Source organism: Lampetra planeri, chromosome 3 (genome assembly GCF_965212315.1).
Source record: "Lampetra planeri chromosome 3, kcLamPlan1.2.h2, whole genome shotgun sequence".
Lineage (NCBI taxonomy): Eukaryota > Metazoa > Chordata > Hyperoartia > Petromyzontiformes > Petromyzontidae > Lampetra > Lampetra planeri.
Genome location: NC_136109.1, coordinates 5,235,784 through 5,259,661, shown reverse-complemented (window position 1 = coordinate 5,259,661; position 23,878 = coordinate 5,235,784). Strand labels below are relative to the sequence as shown.

At 43.7% G+C, this 23,878-nt stretch overlaps 2 protein-coding genes across 2 annotated transcripts in view; both read left to right on the top strand.

Moving 5' to 3' along the window:
- Positions 1-23,878, top strand: part of LOC144736793 (uncharacterized) — an 870,278-nt gene that overhangs the window by 164,289 nt on the left and 682,111 nt on the right. The window lies entirely within an intron of this gene.
- The window catches only part of LOC144736805 (uncharacterized), a 104,337-nt gene that overhangs the window by 50,112 nt on the left and 30,347 nt on the right, over positions 1-23,878 (top strand). The window contains exons 12-19 of the mRNA XM_078619452.1: positions 2,600-2,666; positions 8,227-8,342; positions 10,590-10,700; positions 11,421-11,543; positions 13,669-13,786; positions 15,786-15,961; positions 19,379-19,466; positions 22,173-22,299. Coding sequence (XP_078475578.1) covers positions 2,600-2,666; positions 8,227-8,342; positions 10,590-10,700; positions 11,421-11,543; positions 13,669-13,786; positions 15,786-15,961; positions 19,379-19,466; positions 22,173-22,299 — 926 coding nt within the window. The remainder of the gene's footprint in view (positions 1-2,599; positions 2,667-8,226; positions 8,343-10,589; positions 10,701-11,420; positions 11,544-13,668; positions 13,787-15,785; positions 15,962-19,378; positions 19,467-22,172; positions 22,300-23,878) is intronic.

Below are 23,878 nucleotides of genomic sequence, written 5' to 3'. Positions count from 1 at the left end.
ATTAAACTGAGAGGCAACATGATAAACTCATGGATTATAAAATATACACACATTCGATACTGCATGTTGACTGTCCAGAAAAGTGAATGGTCTTGAGCAGGATACATCACCAGAATATATGATAGAGTGGCAGCCAAAGGAGGGAATACACTGAGAGATTATCCGCAATGGAGATTGAGGGATGAAATTGGCTCCTGTGCAGGCGCGAGAGATGGAGGCGGCTTTGGGAAGTCTTCATCCAGAAGTAGATTGAATGATGATGATCTTAGGATTATGGAAAAATCATGGATTGGCATGACCCCATCAATATTATGAGTTGTGCAAAAGAGGGCTGAAGATAAAAAGAATGTCAACATGTACAGAATGTTAATGTTGGTGTTGGTGAGGTCTGGAGGAAGTATTCTGGACAGTTTGGAGTTTGGTGGTAAGCCATTTACTGAGGTTGGCAAGGAGCACATTGTGGTAGTTGAACCGTAGCATAGTCCTGGAAAGGGTACTGGCAATGATGGGGTGAGGAAGTGATGGATACAGGAAATGTTGTGCACGTAGAGATAGGAGGCCGCGTGTTGAAAGATATAATAACTCAAGATAGATAATGATCCCAAGTTTTCGCTCACTCATTGGGTTTCCATAACGAGGTAAGAGAAATATCGACTTGCTGAATTTAACAGTGACATTTTTATTAGATACTCTTTGGTTCATCTTCTTGGTTCTTTCGGTAAAGTCACGTAGAAGGGAAGTAATAAAATAATAAAAATAAAACAATAAAATAATTCTCACGACGTTTCGGCCACAACGCAAGCAGCCGTCCTCAGGTGAAACCAGGTCTGTCGAGGCGACAGCGTCTGAGGACGGCTGCTTGCGTTGTGGCCGAAACGTCGTGAGAATTATTTTATTATCTTTTATTTTTATTATTTTATTACTTTCCTTCTACGTGACTTTACCGAAAGAACCAAGAAGACGAATCCCTGCAGTCACGAAAGCTTTAAATCGAAATTTACTCTTTGGTTCTTTCGGTAAAGTCACGTAGAAGGAAAGTAATAAAATAATAAAAATAAAAGATAATAAAATAATTCTCACGACGTTTCGGCCACAACGCAAGCAGCCGTCCTCAGGCAGAAACAATAATCCAGCAGTGGAACTGCTGAACCAGCGAGAGAGCTGTTACAACAAGGTTATATATGTGACGATGGGCAAGCAAGCGGGGTCTGAGCTGGAAAGGAATTCCATCCCCGGATGCAAGCACGTCAGTTGTGTTAATGGGGGAGATTAGCACTATATTGATGGGAGAGATTAGGCAGGGAGATTAGGGGGATTAGTAAGTTAATGTCATGTCTATGTGTAACACAAGCTGCAGCGCTGCCAACTGCGCTGTGAGGCAAGCGCGTCTACGCAAGAGAACCACCGCAGCGGTGGTCGCATCAGTGAGACACAGCCAGAACCATCGATACACCGAGGTTAAGGGAGCAGAGGTGGCCATGTTAGTGAGACCCCAGCCCGTTAATGCAGAGGCACCTAACAGGGCAATGCAACTCAGAGAGTCGGAGATAACAGCCAAACGGCAGGGAAGAATGGAAGCACCACAATCAAGATTTGTATTAGAATTTACAAAAACACATGTGTTTTTTAAGCACATTGGCATTAGCATTGTATGAGTTATGTTAAAGTATGTTCTTGATTGTTGCTGCATTAGGATGGAATTTGTCATTTATAGATGTTCATTGTATCCTAAAATATTATATTGAAGAACTATATCAAGGGCATACATATATTCTGTTAATTAATTAATAGGTTCCGGTTTTTTAAAGCATTATACATTTCCATAATAAAGATCGATTTTACAAATAACCTTATTGAATCAATGACAAGTATCCAATGACAAAGTGAATGGGAAATCGTGTTACATTTTTGCAGCATGATGCGAAGAAGACACACATTTGAATTGCATTATTAATTTGAATAATAATTATATTGAGAAAATTATAATTAGATATTTTATTATTACTGTAATAGAGTGCATAGCATTATACAATAACATTTACTTTATGCATCAATATTTGCTATGAATTAAAGACTGAGGTGTGAGTACATTGCAATAGCCCTAAGGTTTGATTTAGTCACCGAGAATGTTTATAATATGAATGTGCCACATCCATAAATCCCCAGATATTGATACATATGCATTAGCACTTATTTTGTGTGTGTTTAGTTTGTTGTCCTTTCCCGCACCTCTTATTAGCACGGTTGGCTACGTAGGGTGCGAAAGAAGTTCAACATACATACATGCCTCCTCTCCATTAGCACATACCAGATATACATCAGTGGAATACCATGCACTACAATGTACTGATTAGTTTTGTTCCATGATGGAAGCTTGGGTGCCACCAATGTCAGCCCAAAGATTATTATGCATTTGTAAATGAGCTTTCAGTTTGTGGGACCTGACAGAAAGTTGTCAGAAGAAACGTCAGTTTCCTCTGCTGCTTTTGCCAGCACATTATTTAGTGTGCTCTGCATCATTTGCCAATCGTACTTTCTCACCTAACATTCTGTATTCCGCTGTCAGCTGCCTAACAGCTACCTTTTTCAATATCTGCAGAAAATAATTTGGAGATGAAAGTGAAGACTGTTGAAAGAATGATAGAAAACGCGATCAGCGTGACCAGGTGAGAACTTGCCCTCTGGTGAAGAGTAAGTAGGACGTCACCCTGCTTGCTATTGCAGTTTAAATGACTTTATGTCGTGTACATTCATCTGGGAATTGTTTATCTATTTCTTCCCAACACCTCTGACTTCGTTGTAATTGTTTTTTTTTATCGATGAGGTGTGGTCAGAGTTATAATGCAAGATGGTAAAGTATTAACATACTTGACTCATTACAATGATCTACTACATTGATGTGGTGCAAAAATGGGATTCAAAGTAAAAATCTCTTTGGACATGTGCCATACAGCCAGACTACAATAACACAAGGGACAGTTTCCTAGTTTCCTACAACTGTTATCATAGTGTAGCTGTGGTGTCATTAGAGAGGACTGTGGTGTCACTAGAGATGACTGTGGTGGTACAATCAAAGTTCATGCGACTTGGACTTTAAGGGAGCTTCGCGACAGGGTCAAACATCCATGCATGCACAGGCTATGCATATATGTGTAGTGACAGAACGGTCACTACTGTGTTGGCCCGTACGAGGGCTGGGGGCCCAAGGGGGTGCCTGGGGGGTCACGTGCTGGAGGGATCCGGACCTTCCCAGAGATGGGGGAAGTGAGGCGTGTCCTGGGAAGGGAGGCGTGGCCTGGAGAGAGCCAGCCATGCCTGGGCGGAGCCGGCCATGCCAAAGCAGATATAAGCGTGGTGTGAACGAAGAGCAGGGGTTGTACTGTACTCCAAAGTGAAGACATCATTGGTCGTCAAGTCCCGAGTCGTCGTCCTGGGCCAGGCAGGCCGTTGCCTGCCTGGTCCAGTCTGTGTCGTGTTCCAGAGTGTTAGTGAGTTGAGGAAGGTGGTCACCACCTTATGTACAGTGTTATATTACTTACCGTTTAATAAATAGTGTTGCCTCCAAGCTGCGTGTGTGTGCACCTAATTCGAACCTACTATATCTGGCGTCAGAAGTGGGGTAAATAAATATTGCTAGGTGTTATCCTAGGGAAGTAAAATGGGCACACGAAAAACAAATATAAAACTCACCTGGACGCCTTCGTACAACGGGGACGGTGTGACGACCATCCTTCTGACAGCCCCGGGGATGGCAGCCCCGGTGACAGAGAGAGAGAGAGATGGCGCTGCGTGCGGAGCGGCGGGACTGTCACCACACTGCTGCTTCGCCGCCATCGGGAATGGAGCGACGGAGCCGCGGGGAGAGGACACCATCGTCGCTGCGGGGGCTGGCAGGGGAGGCCCGGCCATGCGGGCCACGGGGTTCCCGCCATTTCGGCGGCTGGTCGGGGCGCGGTTCCCGCCAAAGCGCCGCTCCCGCCATTTCGGCGGCTGGTCGGGCGCGCTTCCCGCCAAAGCGCCGCTCCCGCCATTTCGGCGGCGGGAACGCCGCTCCTGCTGCTGAAATGCCGCTCCCGCCGACATCAACGCCTGCGAAGGGGGAGTTCCACACGTTCGTGTGGCGCCCCCGTCTTCTGCTCGAGCACGAGAGGGTGGATGGGTTCGCAAGAGCAGGCCGTATTCATCATGCAAGATTCTTTGGGGCGTCCCCGTGCTCCACCTTGCCGCGCTCCGCTATTTAAAGGTTGCCAGGCGAGTCGTCACATGACAAGCACCCGTCCCCAAGAAAAATAATAACTTCACCCATCTTGCGTGCGCCGGGTTGCGATCGCGGGTGTTTTTTTTACTCGCTGGGTTGCGGAGCGTGTTCGTCCGGTTGTGTGCGTGATAAATTGACGCGGCGACCATGGGGGGTTTCTGCTTGTAACAAGTGTTGTTGTTAAATACGGCGTCGAGATCGGTATCTTCTGGGTGTAGTTAATGATTAATTCGTGTTGGTGTCCCGAGCTCCGTTGATATCCTGTATGTTGCCGTGTTAATGACTCGTGTTGTTACATAGTTTTGTTGCGAAATCGCCGTTGTTATTGTGTATACTGTATGGAGTTTCGCTCGTGATTGCCACGTGTAACTGTAAGAAACTTTGATCGTCATTTTTGCCAAGGTACAGACCGTATGGAGCTTTGCTTGGAATTGTTAACAGTGTATGGACTGTTGGGTACTTGCTTGTGATTATTTACTATGTACGGATTGTCTGGAGTAGTGATTGTGTGTGTTGCCATGTGGGGACTGGATGGAGCATTGCACCAAATGATTGACTGTACGAAATTCATATACTGCATATACTGTATTAATCAATTCGGCAATTCTTGGGGTTTGTGTATTGTTTTTTGCTCTCAAAATTCGAATGCCCTGAGTCCCATGGTTAATGTTGAAGGGGTTTTTCAAATGACAGGTTCGGTGTGTTTCAACCTCACTGGTTGGCTCCTGTCCGTTGTTGCACAGATGATGTATTTTGTGCGGGAATGCCCCTTGTGTTCTACATCGATCGGGGGTGCGTTTCCGTTAATTGCTGTCAAATTGCGTTGCTCTCTCCACTCGGTTGGTACAGCTGCATGCTGCAATGCGAGTCTCAGAGATGATGTGTACGGATACGGGATGTGAGGTGTATTGTTGTGACCATTGAATATTCGGGATCGTCACAAATTGGGCGTACCTGTTCGGCATTGGATCAGTTCTGTGGGGGATCATAATTCAAATCGTATGTGTTGTGATGGTGTTAAATTGCGATAGTGACATGCTGCCAGGGATTTGGAATTGTGGTGCTGGCTGTCACTTATCTTGGGGCGCAGATCCTGGTCAGGATGGCCCAGTGAGAGTTGTGTGTCTAACACGAACATTGTGGTCCCGTCATGCTATGGCTGACGGCTTGACCTGACAGCCCGGAGATTGAAACACTCCGTGGCATGTCTAGCCTAGTGGGTTGTGCGCTCACATGGCTCGGAGAGTGTGGTCCCGTCATGCAATGGCTGACGGCTTGACCTGACAGCCCGGAGATTGAAACACTCCGTGGCATGTCTAGCCTAGTGGGCTGTGCGCTCACATGGCTCAGAGTGTGGTCCCGTCATGCTGTGTCTGACGGCTTGACCTGACAGCCCGGAGATCGAGACACTCCGTGGCTTGTCTAGCCTAGTGGGCTGTGCGCTCACATGGCTCAGAGAGTGTGGTCCCATCATGCTGTGTCTGATGGCTTGACCTGACGGCCCGGAGAGTGAGACACTCAGAGGTGCGTTGAAACAGTGGGCTGGAGATTCGTAAGGTTCAGGTGGAGTTGTCCTGTTACGTTGGGACTGTATCCCTCAGTTGTTAGGGTGCATGTTGTGCAATGAGTGAACGATGGGTCGTCTCAGCTCGGTCGGTACAGTTATATGCTGCGATGCGAGTCTTCGAGAGAGACTGGCTCGTCTCAGCTCGGTCGGTACAGCTATATGCTGCGATGCGAGTCTTGGAGAGAGACTGGGTCGTCTCAGCTCGGTCGGTACAGCTATATGCTGCGATGCGAGTCTTGGAGAGAGACTGGGTCGTCTCAGCTCGGTCGGTACAGCTATATGCTGCGATGCGAGTCTTGGAGAGAGACTGGGTCGTCTCAGCTCGGTCGGTACAGCTATATGCTGCGATGCGAGTCTTGGAGAGAGACTGGGTCGTCTCAGCTCGGTCGGTACAGCTATATGCTGCGATGCGAGTCTTGGAGAGAGACTGGGTCGTCTCAGCTCGGTCGGTACAGCTATATGCTGCGATGCGAGTCTTGGAGAGAGACTGGGTCGTCTCAGCTCGGTCGGTACAGCTATATGCTGCGATGCGAGTCTTGGAGAGAGACTGGGTCTCAGCTCGGTCGGTACAGCTATATGCTGCGATGCGAGTCTTGGAGAGAGACTGGGTTAAAATCCCACCAATATGGCCGACGCGTGCTGCTGGTTGTGACGCCGCGTCGGAAAGGCGGTGGGGTGGTAACATGGAAATTCCCCCCCCGATATGGCCGACGCGTGCTACTGGTTGTGACGCCGCATCGGAAAGGCGGTGGGGTGGTAACATGGAAATTCCCCCCCCGATATGGCCGACGCGTGCTACTGGTTGTGACGCCACGTCGGAAAGGCGGGGGGGTGCTAACGGGTGACTGTCATTGCATGCGTGATTCTAACGGGGGGGGGGGGGGGGCTGTGCTGGAGCGTAAGTGGGTTAGCCAGTTTTCATGTATATTTGTTGTTAATTCCCCGTTTTCTATGCGGTTCCCTTTTACCCTCGTCGATTCTGTATATATTACGTGATTGTATTTCTTATCGGTCGCCGGTCATTTATTGATGTTGCTGGTTCGGAGGCACACCTTTTCGATGTTTCACAGTTGTGTTACAGCCGGGGACGGCTGTGTGTTTATACAGGGGGGGGTGATGTAGTGACAGAACGGTCACTACTGTGTTGGCCCGTACGAGGGCTGGGGGCCCAAGGGGGTGCCTGGGGGGTCACGTGCTGGAGGGATCCGGACCTTCCCAGAGATGGGGGAAGTGAGGCGTGTCCTGGGAAGGGAGGCGTGGCCTGGAGAGAGCCAGCCATGCCTGGGCGGAGCCGGCCATGCCAAAGCAGATATAAGCGTGGTGTGAACGAAGAGCAGGGGTTGTACTGTACTCCAAAGTGAAGACATCATTGGTCGTCAAGTCCCGAGTCGTCGTCCTGGGCCAGGCAGGCCGTTGCCTGCCTGGTCCAGTCTGTGTCGTGTTCCAGAGTGTTAGTGAGTTGAGGAAGGTGGTCACCACCTTATGTACAGTGTTATATTACTTACCGTTTAATAAATAGTGTTGCCTCCAAGCTGCGTGTGTGTGCACCTAATTCGAACCTACTATATATGTACTCAATTTCACTCCACCATAGTTAGATGGGAGATATACAAGATAGATAGTGATGGAGCAAAGTTAAATATAGTGAACATAGAAGTATCCACAATAGATGAGATGCATTCATATGGGGTATGATAGAGATAATATTATATGCATTCCAAAATACATAAAAGGTAGAAGGTAGTGGATAGTCAGATGAGATATAAGATAACAAGATATGTATTCAGACAACATGAGAGGAGAGAGATCTTAGGTAAACGTGTATAGATACAATAAAGTGTTTCAAGTGGACTACTCAGAAAACTGCATTTCACAACCAGGCCCTTCTTAATCGCATGCAGATTTGATACTTGTAATTTGGTTAATTAACTTGGCTCAGGTAATATTCAGCTTTGCATTTTTGGCGAGATTCTAAATGTGAAAATGGCTGAATAGCAGCCATGTTGGATTCACAGCACCCCTAATAGTGAATAATTAGACATCTCATTGCCTTTATAAAGGTGTCAGTTTTGTACCAGTTAAAAGGGTAAAAACCTACTATCATATTTTGCCACTGGTAAAAGAGATCTCATAGTGTATAAGTACTTCTATTTTAATCAAACATGACTGCTGATGAGATCTTGAGGCCATACCTGGTTCAGAGTTTGATAACTTAAACAGATTGTGTTGGAAGTCCCATAGGTTGATGGATTATACAAATATTTAATATTCACGTGGATAAATAAATGCAGATATGTTTATTCATTATTTTTTTATTCATTGCTCATGTACATTAATGTTTACAAAAATGACCAAATGTTTTGCAAAACATAATGCTGCATGTGGTTTGCTTTGTTCACAGCTTTGACGAATCTACAATCACAAGTCTAGAGTGCCTTCATGAAATGCTGTCAGCTGATGGTCCAGAGGAGGAGACTGCTGCTCTGCACCTGGCTTTCAAAGGGAATGGGGGCCCTGGTATGAACTGAATTGTACCACTTGTGGAAGGGTTAAACGTTTCCCTGGGTTTGAATGCAAGAGGGTTGCCAATTTGAACAACACCTTGTGGTCTAGTCGATGTTACTTCAGACTTTCCTGCTGTCATTCCATATGATATAAATCTTATGAGCAGAGGGATGTCTTATTGGCACCCTTATTATTTCACTGTTGGATGTTAAATTGAGATGGGACTTCATAATAAATAAGGCAAAGGAGAATATTATAAATTTGGCAATTTCTATCATATATTTTAAATTATTATACGTATCGTATGTCCTCGTTTAAGGCGGTAGATGCATTCCTGAAAGTTCCGCATGAAAAAAAAGCGCATTAAGCGAAAACAATTTCCCCATGAATGGAACAATAAAGTTTGGCGAGATACGATGAACAACGCACACACAGAAGGTGTAGGGACAATAACTGAGGGTACAGCACCACATACTGAATAATTCAGCATACTGTCAAAGACAAAGATCCCCATTATAGCCTGTAATAGATTGTGGGGGCAAGTACTGTTAGTGAGCACACAAAGGCTGGCACGGCACACCAGGGGGTGGGTAGCCAACACCATACCTTAGTGGATATGTTTATACATAGCACTAGGTACTCATTGAACCTAGGGGAGGCCCAGGACCAGTTCAGTTAATTGTCACTGCTGTTGACCGTGAGCAGGAAATGAACCCCGGTTACGCAGGTTCGTAGCGCAGCGCACTAAACACTGCACTACCGCTCCCCACACCATTCAGCCGCGTAGCTCAAGAAAGTAGTTCGCCTTTGACAACTCAGAAACTGCATTATAATGTGCACGTTCCGCGTTGTGCGAAAAGTGTTCCCGAATGGAAGAACCGTGTTATTGAGAAAACGCATTGTGTGAACGCCACACGCCAAGCAAGGACTTACCGTACTCATTATTTTTGTTGGTTTTCTTAAAACATCATGATTAACAGGACATCGTTACAAATACTCATTGAAGGTATTCTTATTTCTTCAAGCAGACGTGCCTCTGCTGAGACCTGCTCTGAGTTCTGAGTTCATGACGTAGTTGCCTCAGACTGAGGCAACAGGTGCAGCTCTTCACACTGCTGTTGTCCCTTAGTGGAGGTGTAACAGACAACCTTTATGTGCAGTTGTGAGGGCAGCTGGGTGTGACTGCCGTTGATGAAGGTCCAAACTTTTTCCGATTTTCAGGCTGGGGCTGAAACTGGTTGGGTTTTTGTGCTATCCCTGTCCATCGCCTGGGCCAGCACTTCTCTTTTCAGAGACCTCAGAAACATGAGCAACCATATCAGGGGATCTCAACTGGGGTTTGAGGAAGCATGGGGGGTTGCGACAGCCTACCAGTGTCTTCGTGTACATGTCATACCTGTAAACTCATACGTTTTACTTGCATTATTGTATAAGGAAATTGAGTTTTCAGATCCACACGGCATACAGCCGTTTCAATATGGGCACATTTTTAGTTTTTTTGTTTGAGTTTCTCCCTTGTGATGGAACTTTGTCGGATGAACGTTGTGATTTATAAGGGTACGGGGTGACCAATAAAATCTGAATTGGTCTGTAATAAGGTAGGCACTGATAAGGGGTTGACAGGTATTACACGTACACTAAAATCCAGCAGAGTGTCTCTGTACTTTAGTACCATCTCTCGCTGCTGGTTAAGTAGCAAGCTGCTCTATATATATTTTTTTTGCTTAAACACAAAGACGAATAACGCAGGGTGCAGTAACACGCAGTTGCAGCTCTTTTGGACGACTGCAAACACCAGAGGGGTGAGGACCCATGGTGCGGATCAGGGTTTCCCAAACTCCATTCCTCATGCCCCACCAAGGAACCTCTTCCTGAGTTTACTGACAAACCTAATTTCAAATACAAAATAAATTGTTAATGCTGCACTTATCTGATACTTCCTAAACATGTACCCACTTAAGAGAGAACGCCATATCAAATTAAAATACAGAAAGTGTATGTGTTTATTTATCTGCTTGTGTGTGTATACCACACGTTGTGTATACCATGTATTCTTATAGACAGCTCAGGTTTAGCAACAGATGTATCACTCATAATCAGTCGAGCAGCATTATCTGTGTGAAGGCTGCCTGGCTTGTCTTTTGACATTGTTGGTGTCTCCCATAAAGGTTTTTCAAGTTATAATGTTTTTAATTCCAACTTGAGTAAATGTGGACTGTGCAGAAGTGTCTTAACCCAATTGCTGTTATTTATCTGCAGAGCTGCTCATTAAGATCATGGATTCTCCCAAACCTCGCGACTTAAGAATCCCACTTCTGGATCTCCTAACCAAGATCTCCAGTGCCATGGCGATTAATGATTCAGGGATGGGTAAGAGTTCGTTATTAGTTCTTGGTACTAAACTAAATGATGCAACATTACTATCCCATCTGCAAGTCACAAGGTTAAATACCTTCTGTGAATGTAGTATATGACGAGCTGTTCAGTACAAATTTTGTATGGTAAGGTGTATGGTCCACAAAGTATATAAAAAATATATTTAGACCACATTGTATAAGGAAAGGTGTTAGAACCCCCATATTGTGACTGAGAATCATGAATGTATGAATTTTGAGGGAGGTTAGGAATGCCTTGGGGATCATCGAGTGTCACAGTGAGAACTGCCACTCGTCACCTTCTGTTGACCACTTTTTGTATAAAATCATAAGCAGAATATGAAAAGCAAAGTTTGTGGGGGATAGTAGCCATTTTATATACTTTTGAGGCATAAGCAATTGGAAAATAACACTACCCAGGAATAAACATATTTTACATAGTGTGATATGAGTTGTCCCCTAGGAAATTATGTACCACACACTCTCATAGGGCCACCTGGCTGAATTAAGGTATATAATATACCTCAAAATGCAAGCCACACGTTTTTGTCATTAGTTTTCAAAGATAGTCATGCATACTAGGTATATCAGACACTTTCTTAATTATCTTTTAATGAATACGGTACGATATTTATTTTCTTAAGGGCTTCCCACTAACACATATGCAAAAGAGACAGTGCCTATTAAGCACTAATGTTTTTACTTCTCTGTTTAGTTGGTGGAGTTATCTTACTGAAGGCTGGGGACATTGCTGGAGATCCCACAGAGAAAACTGTGGAATGGCCCAAACACCAGGATGGCAACGTGTACATCCCATTCAACATCTCTATTGCTTTCAGTGAGTGCAAATCTATCACACTTGACATTACATGATCTCACAGGGTTTTTTAGCTGAGTTATATTGCCGAGTTAGGATTGTATATATACCATGAGATTGCAAGTCTGAGTAGAAGGAGTGTCAAGCTAAATGTGGGCCTGTGAAAATTTTAATTCAGGAGTGCTCGCCTGTATATACCTAAGGGTGAAGCAATGCATGTTTTACAGTTCTGTCAAGCGAGCCACTTGCCCTCATGTCCAGTCATATTCACAACGTGCAAGTGTATAATGTTACGCACACAGGATGTCACGTGCATGTGGCATCGCACACTCTAATTCCAATGAAATTGCCATGTGCAGTACATTGCACTCAATTCTTTAGTTTGCAGTGGCAGCGTCCACAATTCCAGGAGGCAAAATGAGGAAGAGTTTTTGGGACGAACGTCACACGGTGGCTTGTTTGGCTCCTTTGCAGATATCCTTTTGTAAAAATAGTATCGGTCAAAATAATACCTATGCTTATGTACCCTGGAGGCCTCTACAACCACTAGGCCTACTGAAATATTCTAAATAATGTATTTGTTAAACATCCTGCTGCTATTTACTTTTTGAAAGATGCTTGTCATGAAATATAACACGGTAATCAAAAGCAGTGCCAGGATGCCCACACACAAGGATTACGTTTAAACATTCTCCTTTACAAAATGCGTATGTTTAAAAATCAAAGTGGGCAATCCTTTGAATGGAGCAAGCGACTGGCTTGATTACTTGTGAGGGACATATGGATGGCAAAATGTGGGACGGCGGGGGTATGAAACGAACGAGAGAGATAATTAAATAAGATAGAGCAAACGAGATGGATAATGCAAAAGGCAGACCGATGAAGCGAGATACACGGCCCTGTGTGTGCGTGTCTGTGTTTGAAAGTTGTGAGGAACGGTAGTGCAGCGGTTAGTGCACTACACTATGAACCAGGGTACCTGAGTTCAATTCCCGCTCACGGCCAAACCTGTGATGATTATCTGAACCGGTCCTGGGCCTCCCCTAGGTCGACTCAGCCTCAAATGAGTACCTGGTGCGGTGTGTAAACATTGCCACTCGGGAGACAAAGGCGGTAGGGCCTGGTGTTGGCCACTGACCCCCTCGTGTGCCGTGCCGGCATTCATAGGTGCTCTCTAACAGCACTTGCCCCAATAGTCTGTTAAGCCAATACGGGGGATCTTTGTCTTCGTGTGTTGGAATGTTATGGGTAGCGGTAGTTGAGTGGTTAGCGCTCTTTGCTACGAACCCAGCAACTCGAGTTTGATTTCTGCTCATCGCTAAAACCAGCTATGATTACCTGCACGAGTCCTGCACTTCTGCGAGGTCGACTCAGCCTTAAATGAGTGCCTGTTGCGGTTTTTCAGGGTGCTGACCACCCTTCCCCTTTTGTCCTGTCCCGGACATCATAGGTGCTAACTCACAGGACTTTCCCAAAATGTCTGTTCAGGCTATATGGAGGATCCTTGTATTTGTGTTGGAACGTACCATGCAGTGACTGACAAGCGCTGTGCAGGTTGAATGTTCCTGATTACCAGTGCTGTAGTAGTATACAACCGGACAAGACTATGCACTCTGTGACTATTAATGGGCAATCAAGTAACCCTCGTGTGAGGAGCTGGTGGGGCGGGCCACATGCATTTTTTGCAAATTGCTTGTGATTGGCTGGGGCTTCCTCGATATTTCCCTGAGACACAATGCCTTTCCCCCATTCTGGCTCTGTGGGAGGCGTTTGAATTGGCCAATGGGAAGCCGACACTTATCCTTTTTTCTAGATTTGAAGTTTTCGTGACTGCAAGGATTTGTATTTTTTGGTTCTTTCGGTAAAGTCTTTACCGAAAGAACCAAAGAATAATTATCCTTTTATTTGTTTCCTCGACCTACATGTTTCCTGCTTAGCGGTTTTCATTCAATCGGTTATATCTGAAGTGATTCTAAAGTTAAGTATAGTGACTTCAATTAGCCATTTATTTTTTACTTTTACAAATGTTTTGTAATATTAAAAAATTATGTTTCGTCCCCTATAGCCCAGCCACCACTGTGTCATACTACTTTACATGTATTCAAGTAGCCAAACTGGCTCAATACCATATTTTGTCTATTTATAGATTCTCGAGACAAGAATGAGATGGACAAAGCCTTCGGAGAATTCCAAGAGAAGACGTGTGTCCGCTTTGTTGCAAGAAAACAGGAGCTGGATTACATTAACTTCCAGGCACTGGGCGGGTGAGCACCGATCAATGTTCACACTTCATAATGGAGCTGGCTTCACAGTTCATAGGGCCTATGTGTTAGCCTTGTCAGAACACCTAGCCAACAAACGCGAAACGCTTTCTTTAGATATCACCTGAGAGCTCCACTGAAACTGTACTCGAGTCTCCATTTCAATGCTCTCCGATTTTCTCGACTGCACTCCCAACACAAAATGTTAAGACCTCAACGAAGACTCTATCTCCGCGTTCTTCTTAAATCGTGAACCTAAGTGTGCCAGCAGCCTTTACGGGCTTCTCCTCGACTCAGGTTTCCTTCTTACCTCACATTCATCAGCTCTCTAAGACCTCATATCTGTGCAACAACTCCCATGTACGTCAGTGGTTTGCCTTAAGTGGTGAAGTGGTAAACATAAGTGGGTAAACTGGGTTATGATCCACAAATGAGTGAATAAACTTAACTTGCTTTTGTTTACCATCCACTGCACTACTGTCTCAACAATGTCTAATGTATGTGACTTGGCCCTTTTTTATTGGATTAACAAACTTAAAACTGTGCCTTGACCCAGAAGAACATGATCTAGGTTTTACTAATATTGTAAATAAATAAATTTACCTTAACATTGGTTTGTCTATTCTTCATTTTTTGCATCTGTCTCTTAGTGCTGATCATGTATGATAGCACATAAAAACTGAACAGTGTCCTTTTGCTGAATATATATGTTTGAAGGTGATCTCTGCTGCGATACAAAAGTTAAGTCAATTTATTTTACTTTGTTCAAAAATGACAAAGCTAATTATTTTTCCCTTTTAAAAGTAAGATCTTGTTTATCAGACTTTATCAAATGTTTTTGATCTTCATTGACCCCTCGAAAATATAGATAAGCGCTATATCCCTGGTTCATTCATCACTTAGATGACTTTAATCAACAGAGAAACGAAACCTGAACCCTAGCATGAACAAATCTAAATAGGTGCAAGTGCTAAATTGTTAGATAAGCTTTTTCATTACTTAAAATACATTTTCATTGAGTTACAGTTCTAAATGCATTGATCACAGATTTAATTAAATCATCAGTACATTTAGAATTCACACCATTCTTATAGCAGATATAGTCTGCTTCCCCTACATCGGCTCAGCCTCAAATGAGTACCTGGTGCGATATGTAAACATCGCCACTCAGGAGACAGAGGTTGCTGGGTGTGCTGCTGACCCCCCACCCCCTCTTGTGCCGTGCCGGCCTTCACAAGTGCTCACGAATAGCACTTGCCCCAACATTCTGTTCAGGCTATACGGGGGATCTTTGTGTTTTTTGGGCTGATTCTGTTATGTTCAGTCTGTGCGAGTGTCTCCCCACCACGCTCTTACACTTAGATGCGGCGTCTGAATATTCATGAGCACACCACACATAAATAAACAAGAGCATGCTCCACGTCGCATCATTTTTGTTAAAAGTTTTTTCAAACATTAAATAACCATACAAAGTACATAGTAAACACACAACAGATAAGACAGCTCGTAATGCAACAAAACAGAATAAGAAGTAAAAACAAACATGGAAGAAAATAATCATCTGACTGCTTATGAATTGGATGATTAGTTAGTGAAAGTGGGCTTGGACTTGGCCAGTCCCGTGAGACGGCACTGCTGTAATGTAACACTCTCGGCTCTTAAACAGGCATTGTTTCACTTTGAACTAGCTTACAGTAGTGGTGTGAACAGGGGCTGTTTTTACACGCAAAAATAACATTGTTACTGGTATTGCCCAAATAGTCCATTGCTGAAAAATAATGTGCCAGTTATTCAATTGAGGGGACTATACACAGCAACATTGCCTCCTGCTGTTAAAATTTGGCAGGACCTTCCTGATCTGAGTATTGATACTCAACGAGGTTTTCCTGGGTAAACAAGTTTAACAATAACAATTGCTGCAGTGTAATGAATATCTGCATGTTTGGGATGGCCACGTGTGCCAGAATGTTTGATTGACTCATCCCGGGTGCTGTGTGAGCAGGAGCTGGTCCTTCCTGGGCAAGAAGGGAGGGGCTCAGTCCGTGTCCCTGCAGCCCGGGATGGTGGACAGGGGCACGGTTCTTCACGAGTTGATGCACGCGCTCGGCTTCCACCACGAGCACTGCCGCAGCGATCGCGATGAGCGCGTCCACATCCATGAGGACAACATCAAGGAGAGTGCGTTGTTTATCTTTAACATGGTTATAAGGAGCAGTATTTTATTTCATGAACTTATGTTTATATGTTTACGTAGATGCACCACATTTGAGGATTCATTTACATGGGTTAAGTTACATACATTTTATAAGGACCAAAAAAGGTCAGTTGAGCAGTGAACTCAGTAGCCTGCAGGTAGGCATTTAGTGATTGTGCGAGGGGTTATTTAAACTTCGCATCACTGACTGGCTCTCTCATAAACTGCAGTAGACATAATGGTATGCATGGCACGCAAGGGAATCCGCGTGTTTACTCACATAAGCGTAATTTTGTTGACATCACCCATGGTGTTGATGCACTTTCACCGTCTGTGATTGATGGCACTAACCTGACAGGGTAAGACTACTGTGGCATTTCCAGTGCCGATCAGTGATGGCCACTTGCTCTGCACTACTTCATCACATCGGAATTATGTCCCACAAACGGAGTCGTCTGTAAAAAGAGAAAGGAATTGCAAGCTTCATGGTCGGTGCTGCAAGTCCGATGCTGTTTTGTCATTCCCGACTGCCTGACTGCTGCAGGTGCTGCATGAGTACCGAGTAGTATTGTGCCACAGCAGAGCTTTTGTCACATCACTTACTGCGTAATCCAGACTATACCGTGGGGAGCTTTGAGTGTTATATTCCTCATTAAGTAGATTTCTGAGTACTACCCCAAAAGCATGAATAATAACCTCAAGCCCTGGCCTACTGATGGTATCATAGGCCTTGACCAGGTCAATAAAGTAGTGATTATAGGTCCAGTTCAAATTCCCTACACCTCTGATGTAGCAGACAGACATAGAATATGGTGTTTGTGCAGGGCTGCTCTGTTATGAAACCACATTGGGGCTCCCCAAGCCTCTCCTCAGCGTGCCTGGCAAGGCAATGTTGAATCGTCCTTGCCAGGACCTCTCCCGGCACACTGAGGAGATAGATGCCCCCATACTTGTTAAAATCAGTGCGCTATTTTTTATTTTAAAAAGTGGACCACCAGGGCCTCCTATGATATTGAACCCATCCTATGGTCCAGAAAGTGGTAATTATATCATATCCGTCAGCCTGCACAAAATTGCTACCCTCCCTCAGCAGTTCATTTAGGAGGTCATCTCTGCCTGCCACTTTTCCGTGTCTCAGGATCTGGATCACTTTTCATAGTTCAACAGATGGCACATCAGCCAGCCACTCACAGGGGGTGGGTACTTCCTCCAATATTTGAGGCACAGTATCCCCAGGAGGGTCAACCCCATCTTACCCCATGATGCTATCTGGGCTGATGGGTTTCCCATCCCCGAAGACCTCACAGATATACTCAGCAAACCTACAGACATGTTCTTGGGGGTCAGACATCGTATAACCATTATTTCCCTAAAGGACTATAATATGTGTGATGCTTGAAGTTGGTTTCTGGATGCAATTAAACAGTGATTTGTGATCGCAAGCTGCTGAGTCAGTTTCCATCTCCTCAGCGACCTGCAACCATCAATTATCCTTTCAGTGCCACACGGCTCTCTGAATCTCCAACCGAAGGCTGTGGTAAGCGTCCTCATTCTCAGATATGGGATGTTGCAGATGGTAAGAGTGGGGCTGCTGCTTTCCCTTTGCGAGCTGGAACACCGCCTCCATCGGCCAGGGTGTTTGAAAAAGGGCAGGACTGCTGATCTAATTGAGCCATAGCAGCTGCATTAGCCAGCACTGAACCTTACCCATTTCCCTCTGCATGAAGGGGAGGGGGGGACGATATCAACCCCAACTGAAAGTGATGAGGTTGAATGGCGTCCTATGTTCATGCCCAGCGCAAAAGTGAAATAATCGCATGCGTATTTTACAGATAACAAGTAGATGGTAAGTTGGCAGATCCGCTCCATGATAGGTGCTGTTGTCAAGGATATGGGCCTGAATTTGCTATTACATAACGATATATAGTCCAGCAGATAGGTGATTGTACCAATACCGGAACAGCGTGTTTGTAATTACGAGTACATGAGCTGCACAGAAGTATAGCAGCCTCCTACCATTGTTATTCAACTGATCTGGGCCATCTGCCAAAGTATTATTGTCATGACTCACCACAATAAAATTATTCTCCTGATGGCCCACTTTAGCCAACACATTGGATAGGAAGTCATCGAAAGCATGTGACTCGACAGTCTTTCCTGCATCCACGGATATTAATCTTCAGTGAGGACATAAGCCACCAACCACCATTCATCATCTCTCGATGTGGAGGCAAGCCAACAATATTCTGGAACTCGCAGCTTTCCACATCTAAACTAAAACTAAACTTTTTTATTTTACCATGTAAATCCCACTGAGCAAGAAAAAATGTTTTTTTCAGAAAGCGACCTGGCTACGAATGATAGCCCAACGAAGTGGCTTATGTGGAAATTTATAGCAGCCAAATATTCTAAACGCATGTTTTTAAATGCGGCGCTAAAACTGGAGGATCTGGAGGAAAATCCAGGTTACCACAGGAAGAACATGCAAACTACAAATATACAGGCGTCAGGGTCAGGATCGAACCCACAACCATCCTGTATACCAGGCGAGATAGTTAACATATCGCCACTGTGGCACCTCCTACCCTCCTCACGGCTATGCTCCCACAGTTTGTTTATTATTCAGTGTCCTGCCTCAAGTGGAGGACTTACTTCTATCTGGAGCCAGTACTGGTTCACTGGACCTCCTGTATTCCACAGAGGTGTCAACAGACGATGTGTATTTTTTGTGGAGGAACCCCAGTTGGTGGATGGGGTGGGGAATTCAGTCTCCTGGCTCTGCATGAGGTTTGGTGAGGATATGTCATATTTGCCCGTCCCCTGTAGGCCTCCGGCACATGCTTAGGCTGGTGTTTTGTATTTCTTTCATTTCGTAATAAGTTAACAGATGGAGGGCTTTCCACCCCCTCACACCTATCCAGCACCCCCACGTTCACCACTGTTGTGGATATAAGCATGACATGAGGGTAAACAGCTAACTAGCATCAGCCTTCCGGCCTTTCCCCAAATGGCATTGCTCAAAACACATCAGTGTTCCCATGTGACAACATCGAGGAGGTGTGGGGTTGTTTTGCTAAACCCAGCATCCGTGTCTATGTGAACTCCTGGTTGGAGGGATGGAATGTTATGCAAGTGGCTCGGGTTTTTGTCTTGAAATTGCTGTAGTTTCCCCTGTCCACACATCTATGCTATGATTGGCTAGGCACATGGTGTATGTGTGTGTCACATCCATCCCACTGGATGGCAGAGTGCTCAGTCACAATCATTAATTACCTGCCAGGTATGTAAATCTGGGCCAATATGGTATTCATGATGTTCTTAGGATTATCTGCCTCATACCTATCCTCAAATGTCCAGCTCTAGTAATGCCACTAAATACATTTATATTTTTTATTTTTCAGGTGATCTGTGCCAATTTAAACGTCTTGAATTAAGTGAGCGTGACTACGGACTGCCTTATGACTACATCTCCATTACACACAACAGCAGGTAAGCGTTGACATAAGCAGCCACTACAAGATTGGCGTGTCATATTCAGTTGGCCAGAAACCAAGAGAAATGCTCTTGAGACACTTTATCCTATAATGCATGTGAGACCTGGTAACCATGCAATCTTTTTTTTGCCTTTAGCTCTTATGAAATTCGATCTATAACACTGCCACAGAGGGCCCACTCTTGTGAGTTATTTCCCAGTGTGTGTTTGTGTCCTCTATACAAATACAACATATCTGATGTAGACTTTAAACAAGACTTGGAGCAAGCATATGAGTGCCTTTAGAGAGGACTATGGAAACTTTTAGGTTGCTTTCACATTCTGGGTAAATAAATCAGACCGCCTAAGAGCTTATACTGCGAGATACAGTCCTGTATCTGGGTTGAAAGACAGACGTTAAAGTGGTTTTGAGTAAGGACCGCTGTTGGGTCGGGGTGTATTTTACCACCAGCTTTGTTTAATGTCATGATCAACTTTGTGTGCTGTTTGCACCGAGGAGACTTGCAGCATGCAGGCTTTTTGTGCTCCAAGGTTTGCTCGTGAGGGCCTTGGATGTGGCATTACAGCTCTTGGCTGTTTTAGGCAATAAGGCTGGAAAATGGGATCTGAGTGTGAGCATCCAAAAAACAAAGTGCATGGCAATGGTTAGGAATGTGTATCTTGTAACTTGATCACAGCTGTCAAGAAATGAGAGAGTGAATATAGATGAGGACTTGATGTATTTAGGTAGTATTTATGCATAATACAGGTAGGTGGTTGCGATGACGTTAATATTTATTATGGTAAAGCTACCAAACATCCCACTGTGGTTGAGACAGCTTTGGTTTCAGAAAGGATGTTCCGGTATCCCGAAGCTTATTTGACATTAGCGATTTTGTCCCAGCTTCAATTGGTTGACCAATCAGGGATGGTTAAACAGCACAGCAGTGGATAAAATCGGATGAGGTTGGCATGTGGCTGGGGCCTATGGGCAGTGGGAATGGCCAATAGAGATAACAAGGAGGTTCATTGTGTGAATTGGGCTCGTGATTGGGTGGGCATAATTGTGTAAAAGTTGGCGAGGATAACATGTGACAGGCTGCCAGCTCAAGTCCATTTTGAGTCTCCCAGAAACTGGTAGCCTTATGTATTGCCGATGATTTTTGACAGACAATATAAACCACTTTGGAAGAGTAAAGCGGCCAACCTTAGTGTTAAGAGACAGGTGCTTGAGGCACCAGCAATATCTTTATTACTGTATTGGTCATAGAGCTGTATATTAACAAAGTGACAAGAACAAAAGCTTCTGATGTTAGAACACACGTGCTTGCCTTATCTGCCACCATACATAATATTTCCCATATTTGGTCTCCCCATGGACTTTACCACTGAAATGTAAATCAATGGAATTCTTCATTATTATTTATTGTCCTTCATCAATATTCATGCTATGCGGGTGGTGCCTTTCCACCGACATCACTGTGCAACATACACTTCACATTTTCACACCATCTTCTTAAAACTTTGATAACATGTTAAACTATAACCTGTATTCATCTATTTTCTGTGCTGTGTAATATACATTGATTATGTTTGATGTAATTTTGCCAGAATCCCCTAGAAATGTTGATGTGAATTTCAAAAGTTAATTCTGGTTCAATAACAATTTTTATTATCATCGTTAGCCAATACACCCACACCTGATGAAAACCTCCCCACACGTTGACCACAGCCCCCACGGTCCCCACGGCCCAAACTGCCCCCAGGGCCCCCACGGCCGCCACTGCCCCCATGGCCCTGCTATGCCACAGTCCATCTCACTCCTGTGCCTGCACTGATCTCATCTAATGGTGGTTGTAATGTTAGATATGTTCTTCCCTTTGGCTGCCATTCCATCACCACTAACAATATTAATAAACACTTTTTATAGCGTGCACGTATTTCATAAATCAGATGCATTTCCCATGGGTCATGCCCAATCCCACTTCTTTGTGTTAATAGTCAGTATGATGTCTTTAATGTGTGTGTGTTCTTTGATCCATGTGTTATACTTTAAATGTCTCTGTCCCATCATGAATCGCTCCATGATGTGTTTGTTTCATTGTCTTTTTTGAGTCTTCTGATCTATATTTCATGGCAGGTCATGTGTAATGATTGCAAACCTAACGATTTTTATACATTGCGAAGTTGCTATTTATAATCTAAACTGACTCAGTCCTGCTCTTACTCAACACTCCATCGTTGTGTTCCTGGTCAGCCTTCATTAATTACCATCTAGAGACTTCTGCTCTGTTGTCCAGTGTTGTGTCCCTCTATCAATTATTACATTTTGTTCATAAAACTACTTGTACTTGACAGTAGTTTATTTATTACTTGAGCTCAAGTTTACAGCCTCTTTTGGAACACAAGATTTGCATTTGTTCCCTTAGCTATGTGATATATTTTCTTTCTCGCAGTATAATTCCAGGAATGCATCTCCCCATGCTTCTTTGTGCAATTATCATATTTTGTTTAATGTTCTTAGTCATTTTCCTAGTTGCTGATCCCAATGCCAAGTAGCTAGCAATATGCACTGCTTGAATGAACTATATAAAATAATACATGTGGCAAAAAGGCAATAAATATGAATGCAATAACAATCTTTCATTCTTAGACAATTTTTCTCATCAAATGAGTGTTAGTACTGTTACTGATTTCCTCCTCTGCTTGCTTACCGTGTAAAGGCACGCATCATCAATCGATGGAGTCAGCCCCACGATTGTGCCGGTTCAAGACAAGAAAACTCCGATCGGTCAGAGGGACTTTCTCAGCCCACTCGATGTTCTTAAAATACAGCGCATGTTCCAAGGCGTGAGTTTTCTTGTATAATTCTGTGGTTGTACTTTGCAGTAATCAAGCTTCACAACGTATTTCTTAAAAAAAAAGAACAGGCATATGGATACTAATATGCAAAGGAGTATTGTTGCTTACACTCTATACCATGAATAATTTATTGGAATTAAATACTAACATATGACATAGCCTTAGCCACTATGTGTAAAATGTGTTGCTTAATTTCACTTCCATAAACATTTATTAAACACGTGAGCTTTCGCGAATAATATTGTGAATAAAAATATATTTTTGGGACAAATTGTGTCAGTAAAATGTGTGCCATGAACTCTCCTCCACCCAACACAGTCAATAATGTCTCGTGAAATAATGTGCCATACTGCTTCAGCACTCACAGTGTGTAAAGGCACACAGTAATAAATTGGCATGTTTGTTCAAGGGACAACTTTTTTATTTGTAGTGTGTTCAGTAGTGGACGGTTTACTACACACATTATATTTGTGTGATATTATGAATCACATTTATTCAACAGACGTTCTGCCTCTAAGATATGAGATATACACTGTATGGATGAATATAGGGTGTAGACTAAATATTATATGAAAATAGAGTGTAGACTACTCTAGACATGGACTGGTTTGCCTAACTCAGCTTGAACAACTAATTAATGTGTGATTCATAGTTATAGCTGTTAACATGATATGGCAAAAGGGTGAGCATGTAGATCCTTTAACACCACATATGTGATAATATTCAGGATTTCCAGGAGAGGTGATTTTTAACAAAGGTTAGTGGGACCTCGCCTGGATCATGAATTAAGGCACATTGGGCGTGCCTTGTAATGACAGCATTTAATGACATTGAGAGAGCCCTCAATGACTCTGTGGAGGGATAGAGAGTCGACTAGTGTGCATCTTATAGAAGAGAGTGGGTATGAGTGAGGGAAAGAGCACGAAATAAAAACATGTCAATGCTAGAGTGGTTTAACAAGTTGATTAGAGACTAACGTGGTCTGTTTTATTCAAGGATGCTAGGAATGATTCGCAAAGTAGGAGTCAATTGAACACTACTGAAATGTGTGTTTTTATTATTATTATTATTATATATTTCATATAATTTAAATGAAAGCTGGCCAGGCCCACATTACAGAGAAATGCAGATAACGCGTGCTTTGGTAGTTGGTGTCGGGTGGTGGAGGGTTAATGAAAGAAATGCTTTTTTATAAAACTGCCACGTTGCCTGACCCAAAAACTAGCGTGGCATTGTGTCTGAAAACCTGCGTTTTAAGTTAAAACTCGATCTGTTTGCCTGATACACATTGAACATTTTTGTCCTAAAATGAATTTGCACAAAAACACTTAATTAACTGGAAATTGTTAATGTATTCCAAAATTACTTACTGTTAAAATAAAATTGTATTGAAGATTGGACCTCCAATATATTAAATATTAGTTATGTCATCACATATAAAGTCAAATTGATATAAAGCATGTGAATGTGAGTTTACATGTGTCTAATTGTTGAAAATTCCTAAATGAAATGGTGGAGTGGTGGCACAGTGGCTAGCGCACTGTGCTATGTAATCCAGCGACCCAAG